The sequence below is a fragment of the Asterias rubens genome, chromosome 17, assembly GCF_902459465.1.
Source record: "Asterias rubens chromosome 17, eAstRub1.3, whole genome shotgun sequence".
Classification (NCBI taxonomy): Eukaryota; Metazoa; Echinodermata; class Asteroidea; order Forcipulatida; family Asteriidae; genus Asterias; species Asterias rubens.
This window is the reverse complement of record NC_047078.1, coordinates 10,071,277-10,098,588: the sequence shown is the minus strand read 5'-3', so window position 1 is coordinate 10,098,588 and position 27,312 is coordinate 10,071,277. Positions and strand designations below refer to the sequence as shown.

At 38.7% G+C, this 27,312-nt stretch overlaps 1 protein-coding gene across 2 annotated transcripts in view; it reads left to right on the top strand.

Annotated features, from left to right (window-relative positions):
* Nucleotides 1-27,312, top strand: part of LOC117301379 (short transient receptor potential channel 5-like) — an 81,154-nt gene that overhangs the window by 8,220 nt on the left and 45,622 nt on the right. Inside the window, exons 3-6 of one of the 2 annotated variants that reach the window (XM_033785325.1) lie at nt 3,875-3,985; nt 7,124-7,420; nt 16,179-16,289; nt 26,299-26,486. In XM_033785325.1, the coding sequence (XP_033641216.1) occupies nt 3,875-3,985; nt 7,124-7,420; nt 16,179-16,289; nt 26,299-26,486 (707 nt within the window). Of the gene's footprint in view, nt 1-3,874; nt 3,986-4,071; nt 4,098-7,123; nt 7,421-16,178; nt 16,290-26,298; nt 26,487-27,312 lie in introns of those variants that run through there. The other variant, XM_033785326.1, reaches the window with a different exon arrangement.

Genomic DNA, 27,312 nt, shown 5'->3' with positions numbered 1-27,312 from the left:
AAGGTAATGGTGAAAGACTTCTCTTGAAATATTATTCCATGAAATGCTTTACTTTTTTAGAAAACATTAAAACAATATCAATTCTCGTATGGATTTATTTTAAACACATGTCATGACACTGCGAAACGTGCGTAAACAAGGGTGGGTTTTCCCGTTATTTTCTCCCGACTCCGATGACCGATTGAGCCTGAATTTTCACAGTTTTTTTATTTTTATATACAAGTTGTGATACACGAAGTGTGGACCTTGGACCATACTGTTTACCGAAAGTGTCCAATGGCTTTAAAAATACATAAACATGCCAAACACCTGATTGAGTTGGCAGGAACTCGGAAATGTATGTAGTGTATTATAAACACACCGTTGTGTATAGATTGAAAACCAAATCAATAATTTGTTTGTATCCCCGATGCAATTATATTACCCATCGATTATGTCAGTTGGAAAGACCACATTATGAACAGAGATCTACCTTTAAAGGGAAGGTACACGTTTGGTAATATTACTCAAAACAAACCTAAAAACTTACTTGGTAATGAGCATTGGAGAGATGTTGATAGTATAAAACATTGTGAGAACAACGGCTCCCTCTGAAGTACATGTAGCATAGATTTTGAGAAAGAGGTAATTTCTAACTAAAAATAATAAAAGACTTCTAGCCAGAAGTCTTTTATTCTTATCTGAAAGCACACAAGTTCGTCTAACAAGGGTGTTTTTTTCTCTCATCATTTTCTCGCAACTTCGATGACCAATTTAGCTCAAATTTTCACAGGCTTGTTATTGTATACTTATGATATGCTTATGTTGGGATACACCAAATGAGAAGACGGGTCTTTTACCAAACGTGTACCTTCCCTTTAATTCACTACACACGAAAGACAAAACTGGAAAAAAATTGAGTAATTTGCTGGACATTGCAAGTGCTGATCGATTTGGGTCGGACCTGGTGCTGTGGCAACCAACACATGTACATCGAAGCAATGGAAGGTCAAACAAAAAAACAATGGTCTGGCGTTCCGACTCGAGCAGAGTTCAGGCCTGTATGTTTGGTTTTCGGAAGGGCAAGGACACCAAGGCATTTTCTCCTTGGTAAAGGGCACCCTATGAGGAAATTGAGAATTTCTAGGCACCAAGGCAATGACCAGGGGGCATGGAGTCAACCGCCTTCGTTGCCTTCGTGAAGTATCAGGCCTGGTGTATCATAATTCTTTTAGACGCAAAACAGTTCTTCGAAATGCCCAGACCTGGACAATATATGACATGTTCTTCCAAGAAGGACAATTATTTTGTCATGAAAAAGAAAAACGGAAAAAAAAGAATAAGTTAGCAATTGAGGCGCCCTAAAAATAGAAAGCGCACTCGGATCAACCGAATGACACTTCCTTCCTGAAAGGATGAACGATTTCGAGCCGACGCATTTCATAAGGACACCAAGGCAATGACCAGGGGGCATGGAGGCAATCGCTTCCGTTGGCCTCTATGAAGTATCACTCAGGCCTATATGAGTCTTTCTCGAATGCTAAAAAGACCATGTTCTTTTTGTTTCACGGTTAAATAAAATCTATCCACTCAAAAATAACTTAATTTGGACAGTTTCCCTGCCGGTTAAACGGAGCATTTTAATATAAACGAAGTTGAATCAGCCATGTGTTGAAACTTACATGTAGATGAATTATGATGAAATTGACCGGAAAACTTATGTGAGCAATGGCACAGTTTTGAGTAGCAGAAGTTAGTGTGATGAACTTGCCCATGTTTTTACTTTGGACAATGTACGTCAAGCTAGATGATCTTTCCGTCAAGGGAACTCGGCACATCCCCACAAAGGAATACACACCAGACTGGCACCAGCCAATTTCTCTCAAACATTGGTTTAACATCATGACTTGCACAAAATAATCAAGAAATAATTGTGTTTCAGCAGCCATTCGACAATATTCGTTATAGTTACTGTGAAATCTGCGGTTAGCTTGGTTAGGATTCGAACGTACAACCTTGTGATTGCAAATGCTGCAGTCTAACCACTGGACCATTGGTTAAATAGCTTTGTAGGATTCGAACCTACAACCTTGTGATTGCAAGTCCTGCAGTCTAACCAATGGATCATGGTTAGCTTGATAGGATTCGAACCTACAACCTTGTGATTGCAAGTCCAGCAGTCTAACCACTAGACTATGGTTAGCTTGGTAGGATTCAAACCTACAACCCTTTGATTGCAAGTCCTTCAGTCTTATAACCACTGGACCACGGTTATAGCTTTGTAGCAATCGAACCTACAACCTTGAAACTGCAAGTCCTGCAGTCTAACCACTAGACTATGGTTAGCTTGATAGGATTCGAATCTACAACCTTGTGTTTGCAAGTGCTGCAGTCTAACCACTAGACCAATGTTAGTTTGGTAGGATTCAAACCCCCAACCATGTGTTTGCAAGTCCTGCAGTCTAACCGCTAGACCACTGTTAGCTTGGTAGGATTCGAACCTACAACCTTGTGATTGCAAGTCCTGCAGTCTAACCACTAGACCATGGTTAGCTTGGTAGGATTCGAACCTACAACCTTGTGATTGCAAGTCCTGCAGTCTAACCACTAGACCACTGTTAGCTTGGTAGGATTCGAACCTACAACCTTGTGATTGCAAGTCCTGCAGTCTAACCACTGGATCATGGTTAGCTTGATAGGATTCGAACCCACAACCTTGTGATTGCAAGTCCTGCAGTCTAACCACTGGACTATGGTTAGCTTGGTATGATTCGAACCCAAAACCTTGTGATTGCAAGTCCTGCAGTCTAACCACTGGATCACGGTTAGCTTGGTAGGATTTGAACCTACAACCTTGCGATTGCAAGTCCTGCAGTCTAACCACTAGACCACTGTTAGCTTGGTAGGATTCGAACCTACAACCTTGTGATTACAAGTCCTGCAGTCTAACCACTAGACCACTGTTAGCTTGGTAGGTTTCGAACCTACAACCTTGAGAATCAAGTCCTACTGTCTAACCACTGGACCACAGTGACAGGGTAGGGCAATGAACTGCATTTGATACTAGGAACTTCAAAAATATGCAAAACCAAGTTTTATGACACACATACAAACTGCACTAGCGATCATAGTTCCGAACGAACGATTTTTAGTTTGTGAATAGTCAAGCGTGAATTCAACCTAATTTAATCAAAGTTCCACTATTTACCTTCTCAGAAAATCAGAGAAATTCCCAAACAGCCAGGAAAAAAGTAATTAAAGCGCAAAGCGTGTAATGTAGGTCAGCCACTCAAAAAATGTATGTTCTTAATTTTTGACCAGAGGTCATAATAAAATCATGTTTGAATGAGAGAGTTTCTATATTTAAAGCAGTATTGGCTTCGGAACACCCCCGTATGCTTGCTGCTGTGGAAGCAAAATGTGTTTCTCGCTTGAATGTTGTACCCCTTAAAGGCCTGAACACCATTGGTTATTACTAAAAAATGTTGTTAGCATAAAAGAGCCTCTGAAGTAACATAGTTTTTATTAAAATATCTCACTCAAATGATCATTTAAAAGACTTCATGCAGCTGAAGCCATTATATTGGGCATCTGAAAGGACACAAAGTTGTGCAACAATGGTGTTTTTTTTTCTTTCCCTTTTCTCTTGCAAACCAGTTTTGAGCGCACATTTTCAGAGGTTTGTTGTTTTATGCTATGATGGGATACACCAACTGCAAATACTGTAAATAGCTTTCCATTGCTCGTTGCCAAGTAAGTTTTTATGACAACAATTGTTGTGAGTAGTTACAAATTCTGTCCAGTGCCTTTAAGGACCTTATAGTTATTATGAGAAGACAAACGTTGTGATACATCTTGTAATAATAATTCGATTTCTAATCTTCGTTTTTTGCAGCCTAACACTCGGAAAGCAATCATCGGATGTCATCCTGAAAATGACGATTTTCACCCGGACCTGACTCCAATCGTCCTGGCAGCCCACCACAATAACTACATGGTTCTAAAGGTAAGCAGACAAACAAGCAAACAAACAAACGAAGCAGACAAAAAACGCACCAACAAACAAACAGTCTCAAATCCTCCTGTCAGCCCACCACAATAACTACATGGTTCTAAAGGTAAACAAAACAGACAAACAAACACACCAATAAATGAACAAACAAATAAACAAACAAAGCAGCAAAAACAGTCTCAAATCGTCCTGGCAGCCCAACACAATATCCACATCATTGCTCTAATGGTAAAAAAAACCACCAAAAAATAAACAAACGAACAAACAAAAAATCATACCCAAATCGTCCTGTCAGCCCACCACAGTAACTACATGGCTCTAAAGGTAAATAAACACACCAAAAACAAACAACAGACAAACAAACAAACTAATTATAGACTAAAATCTTCCTGGCAGAAATAAAATTATTGAAAAATTACTTCTTTCTCGGAAACTGTGTTACTTCAGAGGGAGCCGTTTCTCACAATGTTTTATACTATCAACAGCTCCCCATTACTCGTCACCAAGTAAGGTTTTATGCTAATAAATATTTTGAGTAATTACCAATAGTAATAGTGTCCTGTGCCTTTTAAGGGGGGACACTTAAAACTGATAAAATCTTATTTCAACATTGACTGCATAAAAGAGAGGATCAAAAGAAAATGGATTTCCCTTTTTCCCCAAAACCAATAACGTACCGCCCTTTAAGTTACTGTTTTCTTGACTCTTGTTTGGCCTTCAGCGTTTCGTATGATATTCACGATCCACTAGATTTGTGCAATTGATAACAGGACACGCGTCATTGAAAAAAGGGGTTTGCAAAACGTGAAAGGTGCTTATAGTTTATTGTGTTAAGAGTGCCCCGAATCGATTTAGATTCGTCCTACTTATGAATATCCGCTCTTCAAGGAGATTATTGTTGTCTGCAACATAATCCTTTCATACAGACGCTTTCTCCTACTTTGTTGTTTTTTAAAATTGCTCTCTTTATCAGTTGCTTTTACTCAAAATAATTGTTGGTATAAAAACTTGGTAACTAGCAATGGCATGCTGTTGATGATAATAATAATATCCAACATGGTGAGAAACGGCTCCCTCTGAATAACATGTTTTTTGAGAAATGGGTAATTTCTCACTTAAATAGTAGGATACTTCAGCTGAAGCTTTTATTATGCATCTTAAAGCTTACTGTAATGGACGTTTTTTTTTCTCCTTTCATTGTTCTCTTGCAACTTCGCAATGAGAATACTGGTCAGTGACAATAACCAAACGTGTCCAGGGGTCGATCTCACAAAGAGTTATAGGACTAGTCCTATCTTAGGACTAGTCCTAGAAGATACTAGAAACGTATGGCTAGTGCAAAGTTAGGACTCGAGATAAGAATAGTCGTAAGTCTTTGTGAAACCTTCCCCAGTACCTTTAAGAATGCCCGGATCATCTTAGATTCGTTTTGGTTATGTCTATCCGCCCTGCGAGGAGATTATCGATGTCTGCAACATAGTCCTTTCATAGACATTTTCTTACATGTTCCCTCTTGATGTGTTCTCTTTATCAATTGCCAACCCGCACATTGGTTAAACTGGCATAAATCTGGGGTCAATTTCATAGAGCTGTAAGCAAACAAATTGCTTAAGCACAAAAATAGCTCGCTTATTTTACACATGTTACTAGCCCAAATTTTATGCCATATACATTGCTTGTGACTGGTATTTAGCTGTTGTTTACTTTGGCATAACAATTGAGTGGAGTCTTGGCCGGTAATCTGATTTTGCATGCACTGCAGTTGGTTGCCCCAAAGCTGCCTGTAAAAGTTGTCTTATGTGACACAGCCCTATGGAGTTCTCTACAGAGCCCAACATTAACAATTCCAATTTTAAACATGAATATTACATTCCAATTAATTAAGGGTCATGTTTCCACTCATAGTTCTAAAGGACCACTTTGGTAGCACATGAGCCAGTTGTTAAACCCCGTCTTTTGGTCCACAAGAAAAAGAGTAATTGACTATGTCCATTCTTTGAAATGTGAATGGCTTTTCTTCTTGAACATTGACTGGAACTCATCATTCGGCATAGACTTGCGTCCGTGGCCGCCTCGTCCTCAGGTTGTAATGATGGCGCACTCCTGGAGTTGCCGCCATCACCTGGTGTCTTTCAATCGCTTCTCGTCTCAGTTCTTTGACGCTTCTTCCACTCCACTTTGTGACGTTGTCTATCCAGCGCAGCTTAGGGCGGCCTCTGCCTCGAATTGTGCCTGTAGGCAGACCATCTATAGCTGCGCCGGGTAGGCCTCCCTGTCTCATCACATGAGCGCACCATTTCGCCTTCCGCTCTAAGACCTCATCACTCGAGTTAGGACTACTTAGGACTAGTCATAGGAGATGTTAAAAACGAATGGCTAGTCCTAAGTTAGGATGAGTAACTCGTCCTAACTCAAGATAAGACTAGTCTTAACTCTTTGTGAAATCCACCTCCCTGGTGTGACATATTGTCCTGTTGTTCTTGTTATTACCGCAATACCCCAATTAACACTGACAAAATGGGGTTGTCACATAATATTTAGATACGGACAAAAATATAATAAATATTTAAACCATAGGCTGTAAAAAAAAAAACACTGGTAAAACAATGTTAATTTGTATTCTCTATTGTTATTTGTGCCTATTTTGAATTAGCAGTGAGGGGGGTAAGTATGTGCGCACTTAAGTTTGGAGCAATGTTGGTTTAAAGTGATGGGAATGATAAGTTTTGAATACTCTAATGGTAGATGCTTATGTGCGCATTTTTTAATTCAATAAGACAATTAATTCATAATAATCTCTTCAATGACAGTGAAATTTGTATGAGTACAATTTTAAACAGTAGTTTGCAACAGAATCAATATAACATGTGTACAGTAAGTAAGCTTATAACGAGTTTTACTTGAGTCTTGAAGGGCATACTTGACTGTAAACAACAACAGTTTATATGTCAACATGTAGGTAACGAGGTGAAGTATAGCTTTTGTATCTTCCCCTAGAAAACTGGACAATACTGTAAATTTTTAGAACCAAAATGGCGGTTAGATGTGTGTCCATTTGAGGTTTCAAGCACTGCTATGTATGTATTCATGTGCGCATTGTAAGATTTGCATTCTCCACTTTCTTTGTTGTAGACACTACTTAAGTACGGGGAAAGAGTTCCAGACCCGGAGTCTTCGGATTTCCAACGGACGGAGAAGCACACCCTCCAACGGTCAGTCGGGACCCTGAACGTCTACCGTGCCTTATCAAGCGGTTACTACATCTCGCTGACCGCCCACGATCCCATCGGGAAAGCCTTTACGCTGTCCAGTCGACTGAAGGAAATGAGCGATATGGAGTACGAATTCCGGGCGGAGTACACGGAACTCTCGGAATCGGTGGAGCAGTACGCCGCGGATATACTGGCACAGGCGCGTGACTCCGAGGAGGTAAGTTTGTATATATTTTTATACAGATTTAAAAGTCTGGCCTTGAGATGGAACACAAGCCTGCTGTTTGCTTCGTTTTTTGAAAAGGCAAGAGCCCCAAGCCATTTTTCTCCTCGGTAAATGCCTTGTCCAAGGTTCTTTACGCAAGTACCGGCCCGCTCTGAATTCACGAACTGCATAGATACGGTACTGTACGGTACATATCAGTATTCTATGCCGTGGGGTGTAATAATTTTTTTTTCCCGAGCCTTGGACAAAGCTACTTGGTAAAGGGCACCCTATGAGGAAATTGTAAATTTCTACTTCTTGAGCATTTCAAGGGCACCAAAGCAATGACTAGGGGCCATGGAGGCAATTGCTTTCGTTGCCTGAAGTACCAGGCCAGAACCAATTTTTGCTCAAATAAACATGAAAAACCTGTATCAAACAACGATTAGTTCAGCTTATATTTTAATATGAAGGAAGTCGTACCTGCAACAGCAATCATTGACCTAAAAATGAACTACAATAATAAAAAAAAAACTACCATTGGTGATAATCAGTCTGGTATACAAACTTCAACCCATGCTGCATGAACAAGCTTAACGACCTATAAATATTCAAATATTTTCCTAGTAGAACAACATCGTTATAACTGGTCAGCTCATATGCCATGATATGCTAAACTGGATCTTACCATTCGTCAACGAGGGGGTGTCAATCAACAAGGGTAATAATTTGGTTAGAAGGGGAAGTAAAAAATTACTTACAAACAAAACTCGTGCCGCATAAACAAGCTTAATGACCTATATGATTATTTTTATAATTTCCTAGTGAAACAACTTTGTACACTTGTCAGCTCTTATGCCATGATATCCTAAGTTGAACCCTTCCACACGTCATTGGGGGGTGTCAATCAACAGGGTTCATAATTTGGTTAGAAGGGGAAAGAAAAAACTGGCTCACAAACCAAATCCTTGCCGCATGAACAAGCTTAATGACCTACAAATTTTGTAATATTTCCTTAGTCTTATTAACTACATTGTACACACTGGTCAGATGACATGATATCCTAACGGGACTCTGTCACATTTCATTGAGGGGTGTCAATCAAAAGGGGTCATTTTTTGCTTATAATAGGGAATCAAAACTGGTTTACAAAACAAATCCGTGCCGCATGAACAAGCTTAATGACCAACTAATATGTTGATGTTTTCCTAGTAATGATCTTTGGGTTGAACAAAGAATTGACTAGAGTGGGATTCGAACCAATGACCTCCGGATAAACGTGCCGGCGCTCTACCAACTGAGCTATCTAGCCCTATATCATTGGCGGTTTTCCTAGTAAAACAACATCGTACACTGGTCAGCTCATATGCCATGATATCCTAAGATGGACCTTCATCACGTCATTGAGGGGGTGTCAATGGTTCACAATGGGTTAGAAGGGGGAATCAAAACTGGCCTACAAACCAAATCCTTGCCGCATAAACAAGCTTAATGACCTATGAATATTTCCACAGAGTTAAAACCACAGTGTACACACACTGGTCAGCTCTATGCCTTGATAACCTAAGATGGACCCTACCACACGTCATTTGGGGGGTTTCAATTAGGGGTCGTGATTTATTAGAAGGGAGAAAGTCAAATGTCTGCCAGCATCCGTTGTGTACACAAACAATATGTCAATCAAGGGTTGATGAAAATAAACTATACAACTTAAATAATTAAGCAAACAAATAAGCTTAAAATTGACTCAAGCAATAACTGGATATGTAAACAACACACGTAGATAACAAAACTAATTGTTTAGAAAATCAAACCCTCTTAAACATAAGCAAATTAATTGTTGATGACCTTAAATTATACAACTTAAATTATTAAGCAAACAAATTAAATTAACCCAGCCAATAACTGGATATTTTAGAACCAAACAATTAAAGAAAGAAAAGAAAATGCACAAAAACAACAACAACAAAACAAAACGTATCTGACATAACAACTCTGTACTATAGCTCCTGAGATCTAGCTCATTAAAAATATACGTCTCGCCAAACTCCGCACGTTGTTTACGGATTCTGGTGGCATTCAATTTAGTTAAATCCTCCCACACATGCTGTCAATGGGCAGCTGGTGGCTGTGTTTATCTCTGTTTGAACTAATATAGTTGATGTTATAATTGCTCTGTCAATCATACTGGCTAGATGATGTTGCCCTCATTTATGTGTCAAGGACACTGGATATAATAAGGAGAAAACTGGGGCAGAAACGCTGGGGTAAAAACATGGGACTGGGATGACTCAGAAAAATTATAACCAGTTTTGAAACTAGTTTTAAAACCCATGCTGCATGAACGAGCTTAAAGGCAGTGGACACTATTGGTAATTACCCATAAGCCTAAAGCCTTACTTGGTAACGAGTAATGGGGATAGGTTGATAGTATAAAACATTGTGAGAAACGGCTCCCTCGATGAAGTGACGCAGTTTTCAAGAAATTTGATTTCGAGACCCCAGAACTAGATTTCAGGTCTCAAAATCAAAAATCTGAAAGCACACAACTTGGTGTGACAAGGGTGTTTTTTCTTTCATTAGCTCAAATTTTCACAGGTTTGTTATTTTATGTGTATGTTGAGATACACCAATTGAGAAGACTGGTCTTTGACAATTACCAAAGGTATTTAGTGTCTTTAAAACAATTTTCTTGGGAGAGATTGACTGTTACCAGCTTTGTGCTTATATCCCTTATGGGAGTGAATTAAGCCCTTTTCACACGAGAGAAATTTAGCAAGGGTCCCTTGTTAAGTTATAGCAAGGTTGTACAATGTTACAAAATGTACCTTGGTGAAAGGACACCAATTGTTTCTACTGTCCAAGGTCTCTTGCAAAATCTTGTCAAAAATTGACTTTAAAAAAATGCTAAAATTAAGCCAAGGACCACAGTTAAAATGCTGTGGTGTGATTAGCACTAAAGTAAAAGCATTGTGGTCTGAATTGTTCAAATTACAAGCTAGAAAATACAATGGCGGCACGGGTACAGATACATAGTGTACAATGTACGTATGCTGCTTACTCTGACGACCATGTAATTCAACACATCAGAGATGTCCTCAAATAACTGCTCATACTGGGCGAAGGACAAATTGAAATTAAATTAATACGTAGTTCGGTGAAACATAAATTTCATTAATTAAAAAAGAAACTGCGGTTGTCGTTTTGATGTTTGACTGTAAAATGACCTCAGTGCGTTTGCTGCTCAGAGCTTGTCTATCGTAAAATTATTGCTATAGTGGCTCTGTCGTTCCCATGGCTTAGGCCCTTTACCCTATTGGTAAACGTCAAAGACCAGTCTTCTCACTTTGTGTATCTATGCATAAAATAACAAACCTTTTGAAAATTTGACCACACTTGGTCGTCGAAGTTGCGAGATAACTATGAATAAAAAAACACCATCGTCACACGAAGTTGTGTGCTTTCAGATGCTTGATTTCGAGACCTCAAATTCTAAATCTCGAAATCTCGAGGTCTCGAAATCAAATTCATGTAAAATGTATTCTTTCTCGGAAACTACGTTACTTCAGATGGAGCCGTTTCTCACAATGTTTTATACCATCAACCTCTCTCCATTACTCGTTACAAAGTAAGGTTTTATGCTAATAACTATTTTGAGTAATATTACCAATAGTGTCCACTGTCTCTAATGTTGTAATACGTCACAATCATATTCAAAAATCATCTTCCTAGCTTAAAGTCCTGCAAAATGATTGTCTCACAACTTTGGTGACCAATTGAGTTCAGTCTTGTTACAGCAATACTGATTCTTATAGACGATGTGACCTCTGACGTCACACGAAAACCATAACATGATTCGCGCGCATACCGCCGGGCAAAACCTTTGTGTTTTGGCAGCCAACTAGAAACAGTACGCAATCTTACTATGACTACGCAACTCAGTGCCCGGCGAAACATGACGTATATAGTGTTTTGTCAACAGAGGGCGGTTTGAATGTAAACATAGGTCACATCGTCTATATTTAACAACTTACAAAAAGACTTCAGGTCCATGAAGCATTTCTCAGACATCTGAAACGTACACAACTTCGTGCAACAAGGGAGTTTTTTCTTTCAATATTTTCCAACAACTTCAGTGACCAATTGAGTCCAAATCTTCACAGGTTTGTTATTTTATGCTTATATGGATACACCAAGTGAGGATACTGGCCTGTGGTAAACACAAATCGTGTATACAGCACCTTCAATACCCTTTAATGACTGTCAGTAAATTTTGTAATGCGTATTGACTGCACTACTGCATTGACTGCACTCTACTGCATACATCATTGATCTAATGATACAATCATCTTCAAAAATCATCTTCCTTGCTTAAAAGTCCTTCCTTTTAATCACACAATCGATTAACCTTCCGCAAATCAAAGCTCTTCAAGTTTCCCCTCTCCAATTTCCTAAATTTATCTCCAAGGTTTCAATCAAGTAAAAGATTTTGTTTTCTCACGCGTTGACCGAGTGGAGAAACCAACTGAGTGCTTTTCACTTACGGTTGAAGGGAGTTTATCATTTTAAAGGCACTGGACACTACTAGTTATTACTCAAAATAACTGTAAGCATAAAAAATTACTTGGTAATAAGCTTGTGCGATATCGAATTATTTTATTCACGATATATCGCCGAAAATATTATACAGATAATGAATGTTTATGAGTGCAATGGTGCGAATATGTTCATGAGTTGAAAGATGGAATGTTCTATTCAACGAGGCAGAGCCGAGTTGAATGGAACATTCCAGCTTTCAACGAATGAACATATTCGCACCATTGCACGAATGAAAAACATTCATTATTTGTTTTATATAACATCCAAGTAGATCTTTGTCATTTTGATTGAAAGATACGACTTTCAAAACAAACAAAGCGTAGGCCTCCAATTTTTAATTGTAGAAGACGAATGCTAGTAATTTTACTAATATGCCTTGCTGCGTTACCGAAGACAACGCGCACGCAGTGATGTTTTTACTCAGCTTTTTCGTTCCATCCGAAAAGTACCATTGCACGCTGGCAGCGTGCAATGGTACTTTTCAGATGGAACGAAAAAGCACGGTGAGTGACTCAGCGTGCAATGGTACTTTTATTTGCTATCACGTGACGGACAATCCTCCAATCAAATGGCAAGGATCTGCTTGGGTGTTATATAAATCGCGATATTCGATATAATCGCGATTGATCAAATTTGACACCATCAGTCTTCAAACTCCAAGTGAAAGTTGTAGAAGAGACAGTCATAGCATAAGAGAGGTGTTCTTATGACCTATTCTTCTGGTTTTACTACCTGTTACCAAGTAAGTTATGTTAACAAATATTTTGAGTAATTACCAATAGTGTCCACTGCCTTTAAAGCAAAAAACTCGTGGCGTGCATGACGGACCAACAATGATGTGCCTGATTGTTCAGCGCAATGAACGAGCAAGGACAAAGTTGTTAGGCTCGTTTGTTCAATATTTCAATAACTCCAAGAAGACAATTTCAAGTGTTCAATTTAGTGAGTCAATGGGGAGTCCAATCAACAGTCAACCATGCATCAGTCACTGAATAAAATTTTGGTATTGCAATTTTCTTTGAAGTTTTTATTTTCATCTGTTAATGGACATAACAGCAATCGCTACGTTTCATCTGAAACCTCAATGATGATTAAAGACAACATGGACACCTTTGGTAATTGTCAAAGACTAGTTCTTTTGGTGTATCTCAACATAATGCACACACACTAAAAACTGTGAACATTTGAACTCAACTGGTCGTCGAAGTTGCAAGATAACAATGGAAGAAAAACAAAATTGTCACACGATGCTTGATTTGGTGAAATCAAATTCAATTATTTAAGTGGAAAATTACTTCTTTCTCGAAAACTATACTTTACTTCAGAGGGAGCTGTTTCTCACAATGTTTTATACTATCAACCTCTCCCCATTACTTGTTACCAATTCAGGTTTAATGCTATTAATTATTTAGAGTAATTACCAATAGTGTCCACTAACTTTAATTGGTCACCGATGTTGTAAAAAAAAAATTGAAAAAGAAACAACATCGTTATTGTTGCCAAAGCTGTGTGCTTTTTCAAATGCCCGAGAAAGGCTTCAAGCCGGAAATCTTTTTAGTAATAAATTGTAGGCCCAGTATTTCTGAATAAGGAACTGGGCACTGAGCTGACTTTTGTCGATTCCAGTTGAGTATACAAATCAGTTTTGCTGTAACAAGCAGAGGACTATCTTAAATAGAAAGAGTAAAGATTATGCGCCTAAAACTAAAATATTCTATGCCCAGTGTTCCTTGAATAATAAAGAACCGGGCACTGAGCTCCATTTTGTCAATATAATTACCAATAGTATAGGGCTTGCCCAGTAATCCTTGAATAAGGAACCGGACACTCAGCTCCTTTTTGTCTGTGTTTTGTATACCGCGTTTCCATCCATTGCAACTATAACATCGATTCTAACCTTTGAGCTAAAATGGGTTGAAGGACATGTTCGTTGAACCGTTTCTCTGGAAACCATTTGTAAATTTGATGAAACTTTAACAAGTGCTATGGTTTGGTAAGTGGAGTAAGACTATATTCCATTTATAATACATAGAGCAAGTTCGGTAGAGGGGCAAGATGAATAATGAATAAGGTATGATAGTATTAATGGACGTTCTGGTTCAATTGACAACGCCTTGCTTCACATTTATAAAGATATCATTATTTTACGAATGGAATTGGTATTTTAACCGTTTTTGGTTTTGAGGGGCGGTAAGGCCTTTTTTTGGCCGCACTCGGCCTACTTTTGTCTAGGAGCGTTTATTTTATATTTAGGTCAAAACCATTTGTATTTTGCGCATTGTGGGCAAGCATAACTTAAGTGTCGACCTGCACACATCCATACACATCTTTGCACTCATCCATACACATCTTTGCACACCTCTATACATAACTTACGAAGTGTCGACTTGAGAACAATAGAGGTCCAGGGTTTGAAACACTTTGTGGACTTGCACACCTCTATACATAACTTACGAAGTGTCGACTTGAGAACAATAGAGGTCCAGGGTTTGAAACACTTCGTGGACTTGCATACCTCCATACTTAACTTACGAAGTGTCGACTTGAGAACAATAGAGGTCCAGGGTTTGAAACACTTTGTGGACTTGCATACCTCCATACTTAACTTACGATGTGTCGACCTGAGAACAATAGAGGTCCAGGGTTTGAAACACTTTGTGGACTTGCATACCTCCATACATGTACATAACTTACGAAGTGTCGACTTGAGAACAATAGAGGTCCAGGGTTTGAAACACTTTGTGGACTTGCATACCTCCATACATAACTTACGATGTGTCGACCTGAGAACAATAGAGGTCCAGGGTTTGAAACACTTTGTGGACTTGCATACCTCCATACATAACTTACGAAGTGTCGACCTGCGAACAATAGAGGTCCAGGGTTTGAAACACTTTGTGGACTTGCATACCTCCATACATGACTTTCCTTAATATTGTGTGAAACAAAGGAATGTCCACAGATTTGATTGCAACAAAAAGCTGTGAGTCTATGTGGATGTTTTTCGTTTTTAAAATAGCATTATGTGTCAGAAATCGATATGAGAAAAATAACCTTAAGTACAAAATAAGTTTTGGAGGGCAAAAATCAGCCCATTCAAATTTAAACTTTAACAGTTTGTTTATTTCATGATGGGTTCAAACAATAACATGCGGAAATTGGTCTTTGGTAATTGAAATTTTATGTTTGCCGGTTTACATGGGCTCTTTACATTGGATGGGGCTCTTATGGCTATAAAAGACGCTGTTTTTAAATTATTACGGTTGGGAGTATTTTTTAATATGGAGTTGGCGTTTTTGTGTGTCACGCAAAAATGGCACACCATGTTCCAAAGCACTTAGTCTTTAGTAAGTAATAAATATAAACATAACAAAAACAGTTTTATTAAAATTTTATTTTAAAACAACTGCATCTTTAAGGCATTTGACCTGGAAAACGTTCCAGTTTGCTTAATCCGCTTAATCCCCATAAACTCCCCTAAAGTATTAATAATTATTTATTATTTTTAAAGATCTGTTATTGAAACCTCGTTACAACCAAATCAACTGTCACGGGCAATCTCCAAGCAGAGAATCCATTCACATTCGAGTGTTCTTGTTATATTTTCTTGGGAAACTTAACACATTGTTAGTTGATTGCCTGCGAAACTTGCCTGCGCAAAGTTTCCTGCAAAAATTGCCTGCAAAAATTGCCTGCAAAAATTGCCTGCAAAAATTGCCTGCAAAAATTGCCTGCAAATGTTGCCTGCAAGTGTTGCTTGCAAAATGTTGCCTGCAAATGTTGCCTGCAAATGTTGCATGCAAGTGATGCCTGCAAATGTTGCCTGCAAATATATGTTGCCTGCAAATATTGCCTGCAAATATTGCCTGCAAATATTGCCTGCAAATATTGCCTGCAAATATTGCCTGCAAATATTGCCTGCAAGAATGTTGCCTGCAAATGTTGCCTGCAAATGTTGCCTGCAAATGTTGCCTGCAAATGTTGCCTGCAAATGTTGCCTGCAAATGTTGCCTGCAAATGTTGCCTGCAAATGTTGCCTGCAAATGTTGCCTGCAAATGTTGCCTGCAAAAGTTGGCTCGTGTGACAAGTCAGGGCCCTAAGTCAAACATCAAACTGATTTTCCAGGCAAAATTAATATTCTTGAGGTATCTCGATATTCCCTTTTTTCAGCTGACGAGTATATTGACACATGATGCAACAGAACATGAGCCAGAGGAGAGTAACTCCAACGAGAAAGCACTATTTAAAGTCTTCCATGCTATTGCCTGCGAACAGAAAAAGGTAAGGTTTTTAAAATATGAACTCCTAAAACTGTGAAAAATATGCAAAGATTATTTGTTTTCCCCCTAAAGCCCGCTCCATACTTCTAGTGAATGCGATTGTAAAGCAGGAGTTGAACCAGCTCAACAGTTTTGAATTATTCTTTGCACATTTGTGACCTCAAAATTCGCCATTGCATCTGGCCCAGACCAAGCCATTGACCCTGGCTTACTGATTTGTGATATGCTTCCTACTCCTTGTGCATGTAGCACGATGTTATGGTTTACAAGGTGCTGTGGTGCAATATGCTGACAATCCAGCCAGGAACCCCCAGGTTGAACCCCTTCTCTTTTCGATAAGTGTACTAGGTTCTTATACGTGCGTTACACAACAGACGGGACCAACTGCTTTACGTCCCATCCGAAGGACGAAACATCGTGGTTAAGTGTCTTGCATTTAGGACACACGTGTCACGACTGAAACTCGAACCCACACTCTGCTGAACAGAAACACCAGAGATTGAGTCCAGTCCTCTTATCCACAAGGTCAAGACCCTGCCTTAAGCCATTTTGAGATGGTGGACCCATTTCTATTTATAACTATTTTTGGTATTGATATTGTCTGAGTATCTGGATATACACAATACATGTAGTACACTCATATAGTTCCCACCTTACCTCATGTGGCGGATTTGAGCGCTTTTAACGAAGCCACCATAATTTTTCGAAACTAAACTGACCTCTCGTTATCGGGCATGCTCTAGTGCTGAAAGTGCCAAGTTGCCTTTGACGGTTTTATTGCTTAGTCTTTCCATGGTTAATTAAAGAGCAAAGCCACCACCATGATTAATGACCGAGTACCGTGCGTCATTTGACGCTAATTGCCCTTTGTAGCCGCCAGAATATTCTTTTTTTGTTTACCTTTTTTGTGCAGCGCCTCGCCTTTTCAAAAGTCAATAGAGGGGGTGATTTTTCATCACATTTATTTTTGTCGTACAATTGTCACATCAGCAAATTGCCAAGATATAGGACAAGACCCATTATTTTGAGACATCTGTTGCCACACAACCTAGGCAGCTCAGCAAATTGAACCACCACCAATCCACCAAATCACCAATCACTAGACTACAGTACCAACCACCAACTACCGCCATCTAATCAAAGTAATTATCGTCAACCTACCAGTGTAATACTACCGCCATCCAGTAAGTTAATTGCCACCTCTATTTCACCAGTCAACCGTCAACGCTAATTAGTAATCTTGTATACAATCAGAACTCAATCGTCAAATCAAAGTTTATTCGTCACAGTAATTATAAAGTAACTCTACCTGCGGATCAAGAACAATAAAGAAAGTTTTGCAGTTAATTTGGTGCGTCTCATTGCTGAGTAACATATTCCTGGACTTAAGTAAAACGACGATCTGTAGCATCATAGGCTACACCCTTCAAATCAAAGACCTTCACTAGGAGGCCAGACTTATAACGGTTGCTATGGACTAGTTCCGGTCGTGGCCACACCTGATCTAGATTTCCCCCCAAAGAATGGATTTCTTTGCATCGATCAAACCTCACTGATGGAACTGGTTGGAATTGCATCAGTTTTTGAAGGCTAATTAGAGTGACAATGGGATACTAATGCAGTATATTTAATATAAGAATTGGGTCGCCATTTTTGTAATGAACTCTTTGCTTTGAAGGGTCTGTTTACGTTTGGTAATGAAAATTAATGGCAATAAAAACTTATGTGGTAAGAGGGACATGTACAGCAGTTGTTTGCCTTTGAAAATGATTTGTACAACTGCTCCTTAAATTAATATACAAACTTACTTTGTTAAAAGTAAAGCAGCTCATGTAAAATAGTTTCAGAAAAGACGCTTTTTGGAGTAATTTGTATTGTAAAAAACAAAAAAGTTTCCAACCAAACATGGTTATATGAACAAGGCTTCAGACTTCAAGTTTATCTCAAGCATTTGAAAGCACTACGGGTGGGGTTTTCTTTCATTATTGTCGTGAGGCTTCATTGACCAATTGAGTCCAATTCTGCACAGGTTTATATTCATGCATTATGTTGGGACGCACCGAGTGAGGAAATTTGTGACATTTTCAAAAAAGTATACCCTGCTTTAAAAAAAAAACAAAAAAATGACTTGTCTGCTGGTAAAAATGACAAACGAGGCCACTTATCAAGTCGTAATATAAGCTTTTGATTGATTGTAGATGACTAATGATTTCTGCATCAAAATCATTATTACCACTTATGTACTTAATGACCATTTTGTAATTATTAATACTTAATATCTGCATCATTAAAGACAAGATTTAAGGGTGACATTAATTTTCAGACTTGTTCTGTTCATCGCACGTATCCAGAAATGTGTGCGGATACGAAATAACTATGTTCGCTCACTCAGTAAAACTCCATATCGTGTACTCGTAGTTTTCATAGAACTTCTTAAAGGCATCGTACACGTTTGGTAATTTACTCAAAATATATATTACCATAAAACCTTACTTTATATCAAGCAACGGAGAGCTATTGATAACGGCTCCCTCTGAAGTAACATAGTTAGTTTTTGCGAAAGAGGTAGTTTCTTACTAAAAAAAAAAAAAAAAAGGCTGCTAGCCAATCTGAAAGCACACTATTTTGTACAACAAGGGTGTTTTTCTTTCATCATTTTCTTGCAATTTAATGACCAATCGAGTCCAAATTTTCATAGGCTTGTTATTTTGTATGCATATGTTGGGATACACCGAGTGAGAATACAGGTCTTTGACACTTACCAAACATGTCCAGTGCCTTTAAGCACAAAAAGTACTGGAATGACCAGAATAAGGTTACCAACCAAAATAAATGTGTATATTTATGTGGAATATTTTGAATGCCTACAAAATACCTTTAACCGTCGCTCTGTTTTCTCTCGATTTAGTGGCGCCATTTTCCAACTGTATTTTGCTTCCCAACAGATAGCCCTTGGTGAATGCACTCTGCGTCTAAAACCATGGCACACATTAACGTTAATGAATTGGCCTGTTAACAGGCAGCTGTAATTAGAGATATTTATGGAGTACCCTTGTACTTTACCGCCACTATTACTGTAAATTATGGAGTTATTATGTAGCCATGTCACAATCTTTTAACAATCCCCCAAATGGCTTCTCACACTTTGGAATGGGGTACAAATTCATGCGTCAGGTTTTTAGCCTTGTAGATTTGTTTAAAGGCACTGGGTTGGACACCTTTGGCAACTGCCAAAGGCCAGTATTCTCACTTGGTTTATCCTGTTTTAACATATGCATATGAGAAAATTTGGTCTCAATTTAGTCATCGAAGTTGCAAGAGAACAATGCGAAAAAAATACCCTTGTTGCACAAATTTGTTTGCTTTCAGATGCCAGAGAAAGGCTTCATTGGCCTGACGTCGTTCTCAGATTCAAATAATTTATTTGAGTGAGAAATTAGTATAACTCTTTCTCAAAAACTACATCACATGTTACTTCAGATGGAATCGTTTCTCACAATGTTTTATACTAAGTTTTTATGCTAATGTATTTTTTGAGCCAATAGTGTGCAGAGTGCCCTTTAATCATAATTGCTTCGTACAAAGTTGGGAAGGTAGTACATTCTGCCCTATACCAGCTAGGCTCCTAGTGGATGATACCCATACCTACATCCTTACAAGCTGTAAAGGGGTAACCCTGTTTCAGCCCCAGGAGTAGGTGGCTCCTAGTGGATGATACCCATGCCTACATCCTTGTGGACTGTTAAGGGGGTAACCCTGTTTCAGCCCCAGGAGTAGGTGGCTCCTAGTGGATGATACCCATGCCTACATCCTTAGGGACTGTGAAGGGGGTAACCCTGTTACAGCCCTAAGAGTAGGTGGCTCCTAGTGGATGATACCCAAGCCTACAATGTACATCCTTATGGACTGTTAAGGGGGTAACCCTGTTTAGCCCCAGGAATAGGTGGCAGCCCGCCCCTGGTGGCAGTTTATTTGGGTTGATAGCCTAACTTTGGTAGCCCTCACCTTGAATTGGCTGTCGTCCACGTTTGAGGTCCTTATCATTTATTATCAATTTAGCATGGGTGGCTTGTCTGCTTCTGTTTTGAAAGGGAAAGGGCACCAAGGCATTTTCTGTTTGGTGAAAGGCACCATACTTGTATGAGAAAACTGTAAATTTCTACTGGAGCATTTCAAGGGCACCAAGGCAATGGCCGGGGGGTGGTAGGCTTTCGCCTTCGTTGCCTCCGTGAAGTATCAGGCCTGCGAGAGGATGATACCCATGCCTACACCCTGTTTCAGCCCCAGGAGTAGACGGCAGCGTGCCATTGGTGACAATTATTGGTTTAGGTTGAAAGCCCAACGCAGGTCACCTTGAAGTGGCCGTCGTCCATACTTGAGTTCCATGTCCTTTTATCAATTTGTTTAGTGGATGTTAGAAAAGGGAAAACAAATTGTAATTATGCTGTCAAACCACCTTAGCAGTCCCCATGCTGTTCTCTTAGGTTTCAAAACACTTTGTAAGACAGTGCTCGAAAACTTGCCCTCCCATGGGTCATTTTGGCTAATAATTATACGCCTTTAATATCAATAATTAATTGACATTGACTTTACCTATCCATAGCCTCTGGCGGTTTCCCTTCTGGTGTTTCCTCGTTCACCTTGATCGCACTCGTTAATTGCATATCACTATTATATCTTTACTCAAGGTACATCAATCAACGGTAAATTCGACCGTGGTGTGTAGCAAGAAGTATTTTATAAAATACTGCTATAAATCTCAAATTTGAAGATGTTGATGGGGTTGTGTGGTTTTGTAGGGTATACATGTATGTACTGGACGGCTAAATACTTTGTGCTTATAAGTAGGTAAGAAATACCCTAATTAGCTAAAACAAACAGAATAACAAACACTAAACACCAACCATCAAATGTCAACACCACAACAAACAAACAGGCAACAACAAAACGAACCAACAATATTGAGCTCAATCGGTCGTCGAAGTCGCGAGATAGTAACGAAAGAAGAAACACCCTTGTCACACGAAGTTGTGTGCTTTTAGATGCTTGATTTCGAGACTTCAAGTTCTAAATCTGAGGTCTCGAAATCTAATTCGTGGAAAACCACTTCTTTCTCGAAAACTACTTCACTTCAGAGGGAGCCGTTTCTCACAATGTTTTATACTATCAACCTCTCCCCATCACTCGTCAACAAGTAAGGTTTATGCTAATAATTATTTTGAGTAATTACTAATAGTGTCCATCACTGCCTTTAAACATAGAAGTAACATGGTCAAATTTGTAGCCTGTGAGCAATTACACTAGTTAATTCCGTACCACTGCAGAACTGGTTTAGTGGCACATTTGATTAACTCCATATGCAAGATGTTTTATTTGTTTGCCGTGTCTTTCCCGCGCGGAAATTATGCAAAAGATGACATTTGATGTTGTTTTCTTTTGGCAAGATTACCTTGAAGCGCTTTCCTGCAAATGCCCGTAAGGCACAGCGCTTAGATTATTAAGTCACAAACAAAAAAAGCAAAAAAGAAGAAGACACAAAGTCGCCTACATGTGACTTGAACTAATAATTAAATTTTTCCGATGCACCGTTGAATTTGATTTCAATTTAACATTAATGTTTCTTCTTCTAAAAAATAAACGATAAACTTTAAGGGAGCATATGTTTCAAGGGGCTAGGCTACTGTGATCAAAGCAGGCCTGTGTTTAGGCCTACATGGAATGTTTTCACCTTCTGTGCGTGCCTACCCCCCCCCACCCCCACACTGTATAAACATCGACAACGCACATGTTTTCTCTAACTGGGTCAGAGTATCTGTAACTGGGTCAGAGTATAGTGTAACTGGGTCAGAGTTCATACTGAACCTTGCATATGTCGTCACATGCCTAAAACAGTCCACACGCTGCGGTCAATGAAGAGTTTTCGTGTACGTGTCCATTCCTTGTCATCAAAGATGGCGACCAATAGAGGTGCATGTTTCAATACAGCCACAGACCTGCACCGGTCATGACCATTGATCTGCATTATACTGACTGTTTAATGGAGATCAATGGTCTAACTGACAAAGCCATTTTAAAATGTGGTTTAAATTGAATGCATAGGACTTTCAAAACATCACCCTCAATGTAAAAGAGCGAAAACCATTCGTTTTGTGCTATACCACTCTTGGAAAGAGCCGTATGGCGGGCAACTCATTTCTGAGTGAAATACGGGTAGGCCTATTTTCAACTCGATTGAAAGTGAAGTCGTTTAAATTTCACTCCAAAAAGAGTGACACAGATGGACTTTCACTCTCAAAAGAGTGAAACTTACACCACTCGGAGAGCAGAGTGAAATGTTTACATTAAGACAATGCTCTTGAATACAAAAGCTTGTTTTGTCCATTCTTGGCACTGAGTTTTCACATTCTTTAATCATTGTACATCTGTGTCATGTACTTACACAGTGCTAGTGGTAATTTAGAATGCATGTATAATGTATGTAAACCCATGTGATCTTTCGCAAGAAATCTAAGCACGTTTTGGCGTGTGAAGTAAAATATAAGTAATGTCTAACCACCCCCCATGTCTTAATATTAATATTCTTGTCCAAGAAAGCACATCATGTGTCTGGAGGCACAATTCCAATGGATCGGGACATTCTCAAAATCAGTAAGGAAAATAAACTGCACGCTTCATAACGACCACATTGTATTAATGGGTAACGTGTGCCTTAACCTGTCATTTGATACAAATAGAAAAGTGGTTGCAATTTATGACTCTATTAGTCACTTCTAGATTTTTTAGTGCTACTTTCCTTGCAAACAAAAGAGAGTATTAAATTTACAATGTTATTTTTTACGAACTGCCAGCACAAAATTTGATGTTCAAATCAATTTTGTTTCCTGCGTATTAGTATTTTTTTATGACAGTTCGCGGTTTGCGCCGAACTAGACTAAAAGGCATTTTTTTGTATCATATACTAAGGGGAAGAAAACCGTTTAAGATGAAACAAAAATCATGGAATTTGAAGGTAGGAATTGACATTCCTCGTAAAAACAGTCTAGAAATGTTGGATGGATGGAAACATGCACAAGGCAAAGAGTTCCAAAGAGATGCAGTATTTGGAAAAGCCATTAGAATGGCTCCTTGATCTATACATCTCAGCAAAACAAGCGTGTAGTATAGATATGAGAAAAAGCAGAATAAGCCTTGTTTCATGCTCTAACACTCTGAATATGAAGTAGGATTTGAAACTTTGCATGGTGGAAATACGATATGGAAAGGTGTGCGAGAACACCATGTAAAGACTATATCTCTAAATGAGTTGGGGTGGTGCTGAAAAGAACCGTTGGCTTCAACTCAACGTTTTGATCAGTATGCTCTGATCGTCTTCTGGAGAAAGGAACTCTAATAGGAGGAACCAGGTCGGACACTTGTGGCACAGTTTCCATGACCATACCCGTTGTTAGCTGCCCACTACCCCCCCTCCTAACCCCACCCCCTTTTTAACCTGCACGACGCGAGAGCAGTGTAGACCATTATCATGGTGCAGCCATCTTGAATTTCTCCCATTGATGTCAATGTTAACAAACCGAGGCTGGAAGAACAAAATAGCCTAATTGCAACATGACTATTAGCAGTCATTATTTATTCAATACCAGGAACTAAACCACAATGAAGGCCGCATGATAAAAGTCGATAGTCTCGCGGGGCCACCAGTTCCGCGAGAATATCGCCAGTGTCTGCTTTGGGCATAATTATGGCTCCAGTCGGTTGACCGCAAGGAATTAAAGCAAGGTTATGGACGTTCAGTGTGTTGGAGTGTGACCATCAGAACAGCAAAATGAAAATGTACAACAAAACTTCATGCTCTGGTATCCCATGACCATGGAAGTACTTACCGCATGATACTATATCGTGACGAGCAAAGTAGTATGGCGGTTGCAACAAGTTAGTTTGCTATTGGACATTGAACATTGAATTTCACATTGGTTTGTGCAGCGAATGTCTCCATTTTATTTTGACATTGGACGTTCACATTGGTTTGTGCAGCAAACGTCTGTTATTTGTATTCATAATGGTCATTGGACATTCACATACGTTTGTGCAGCGAATGTCTGCTTTCAATGTTTTATATTGTGTCCATTGTGCAAATAAAAAAATACTAATAGGCACATGATATCATTCTGCAGGCTACATAGTTAATTTTATCATACAAAACCTCTAAGGATGATATGAATGGTCAGACAGTAGGAGGGTTGACTGTGTGGATGCATTCACCACATGATATCATACTGCATGTGCAAAGTTTATCTATCACTCAAAACCACAGTGGATGATATTAAATGGTCAGGTAGTAGGAGGGTTGACTGTGTGGATGCATTCACCACATGATATCACTGTATAGGCTGCAAAGTTATCTATCATTCAAAACCATAGTGGATGATATTAAATGGTCAGACAGTAGGAGGGTTGACCCTGTGGATGCATTCACCACAAACAAAAATCATATTGCAGGCTGCAAAGTTATTCAAAACCACAGTGGATATTAAATGGTCAGATAGAAGAAGACTGTGTGGATGCATTCACCACATATAATTTATCTATCACTCAAAACCACGGTAGATGATATTGAATGGTTAGACAGTAGGAGGGTTGGGATTGACTGTGTAGAATGATGCACTATGTACCTGATTTTTACATTTCTTATCATAAAGCATTAAACATTGTGCCCCATACAGTAAATTGTACTTTACTATGTTTGTAACTTACCATAAAGCCTTTTCAATTCAGGTCAATTACAGTGCCTTTACGATAGATGATACGAAATTCACTCCCTTGCTAATGGAGTAATAAATTACAAAGTGCCTTTATCAGATTAGATTTCCTTTTTTTAAAAGCATTTTGTGGTTTTTTAATGCATAATAAGATGCTGCTGAAGTCACATGAATGTTAAAGAAGTACTACCTGTCATTATTTTGAGAAAGTGTAATTAGCTGTTGCAAACTGCATAACCAGCCAAACGGACCTATGGTATAAATGAAAAACATAGTTAAAGACACTGGACACTATTAGTAATTGTCAAAGACCAGTCTTTTCACTCAGTGTATCTCAACAATATGCCTAAAATAACAAACCTGTGAAAATTTGAGCTCAATCGGTCGTCGAAGTTGCGAGATAATATAGAAAGAAAAAAACACTCTTGTCACACGAAGTTGTGAGATTTCAGCTGCTTGATTTCGAGACCTCAAATTCTAAATCTAAGGTCTCGAAATCAAATTCGTGGAAAACTACGTTACTTCAGATGGAGCTGTTTCTCACAATACTTTATACTATCAACAGACCTCCATTTCTCGTTACTCAGTCAGATTTTGTAATTATTTTGAGTAATTACCTATAGTGTCCAGTGCCTTTAAAGAAGTACTTATACCTGTCATTATTTTGAGGAAATGTAATTAGCTGTTGCAAACTGCATGCTTACCAACCAAAAGGACCTAGCTTATATTTGAAAAATATAGTTAATGTCCTGACGTTTCGACCTCAGCAGAGTCTTTCTCGATGGCTAAGTGGCAACACAACAAACAGGAAAATAAACAAGTGAAGTGAAAAATACATGAATAGAGACTATGGGGCTGGTTTGCCACAAGAAGATGGAAACTTTTGACAAATATTGCAACAACTTTAATACATGTATTTGGAAATGGTTTCTTGAAAAAAGTGTCCCTGTCCATGTTGTTGCGCGTTTGTGCGAAGTTCGTTATTATGTCAGCAAAAAATAATGACTTCAATTTGACCTTGCCATATTATTTGACGAATAAATATATGGCATTAAAGTGATTTCCCATTAAAATGTTTTCGTGACCAGGTTGTACGATTGTAACTGTTAGTCTCTTTTCGTGTCTTCTTTTTTACAGTTTGTGGCACATCCAGATGCCTCTATAAAGTTGCATGTCAAAGTTGCCTCGTTCAGACAAGGCCCATGTTGTATTTAATTTAACAGTTAGTCTCTTTTCGTGTCTCCTTTTTTACAGTTTGTGGCCCATCCCCACTGCCAGCAGCTACTTATCAAACGTTTTTACGGGCAGATGTCGTTCATGCGTGACTGGTCTCTTTTCAAGCAGTTACTACTTTCTCTAGTCATCATGCTCGTGTATCCATTTACATCGTTCGTCTTTATTTTTCTGTCCAGCGGCAAATTGTTAAACTTTTTGAGCACTCCGTAAGTATTTTGTACATTTTTCTTTTAAAGGCACTGGACACTTTTGGTAACATATATTTGAAGATATCACCTTACTTGGTAATGAGCAATGGAGAGCTGTTTATAGTATAACAGATTGTGAGAAACGGCTCCGTCTGAAGCATTTTTAGATAAAGAGGTAATTTTCACCCCAAACTGAGAAAGACATCTATAGGCCTGAACATCTGAAGTCTTTTCAGGCATCTGAAAGCACAACTTCGACAACCAATTTAGCCCAAATTTTCACAGATCTGTTATTTTATGCATTGGGATACACCAAGTGAGATTACTGATCTTTGACAATTTACCAGTAAAGACATTTAGTAATGCGTATCAACAGTCATCATCAAAAATCATGTTCTTTGCTTTAACTTTAATTTTCAATGTGCAATGTTTTCAAATGAAAAAATTGTGGCTTAAATTTTCCACCTTGCAATATTTGAAAAGGTAAAACTGTTGTAATGCAGCCTTTGTGCTGTGAGGACAGTTTTTTAATAAACAATTTTATCTATCTATCTATCATCTATCTTTAAGTCTTTTCAATCACAAAATCGATTGACTTTTAAGGAATCAAAGCTCTTTATATGAAAATTGGCTTTGAGTTGTTTTGTAGTGGATTATTGTGCTATCTCCAGGACCAGCCTATTCGAAGGCGCATGACAGTAAAAATGTAAAAAGAAAATTACAAAGAAAGAGTTATAGGCATATCTGATGAGCAGCAAACTAGTCGATATATTGATTTATTCTGATTGATAGATACGTCAAATTCCTGATGGACAGCAAGATAATTAGACTGATTCTGATTGAT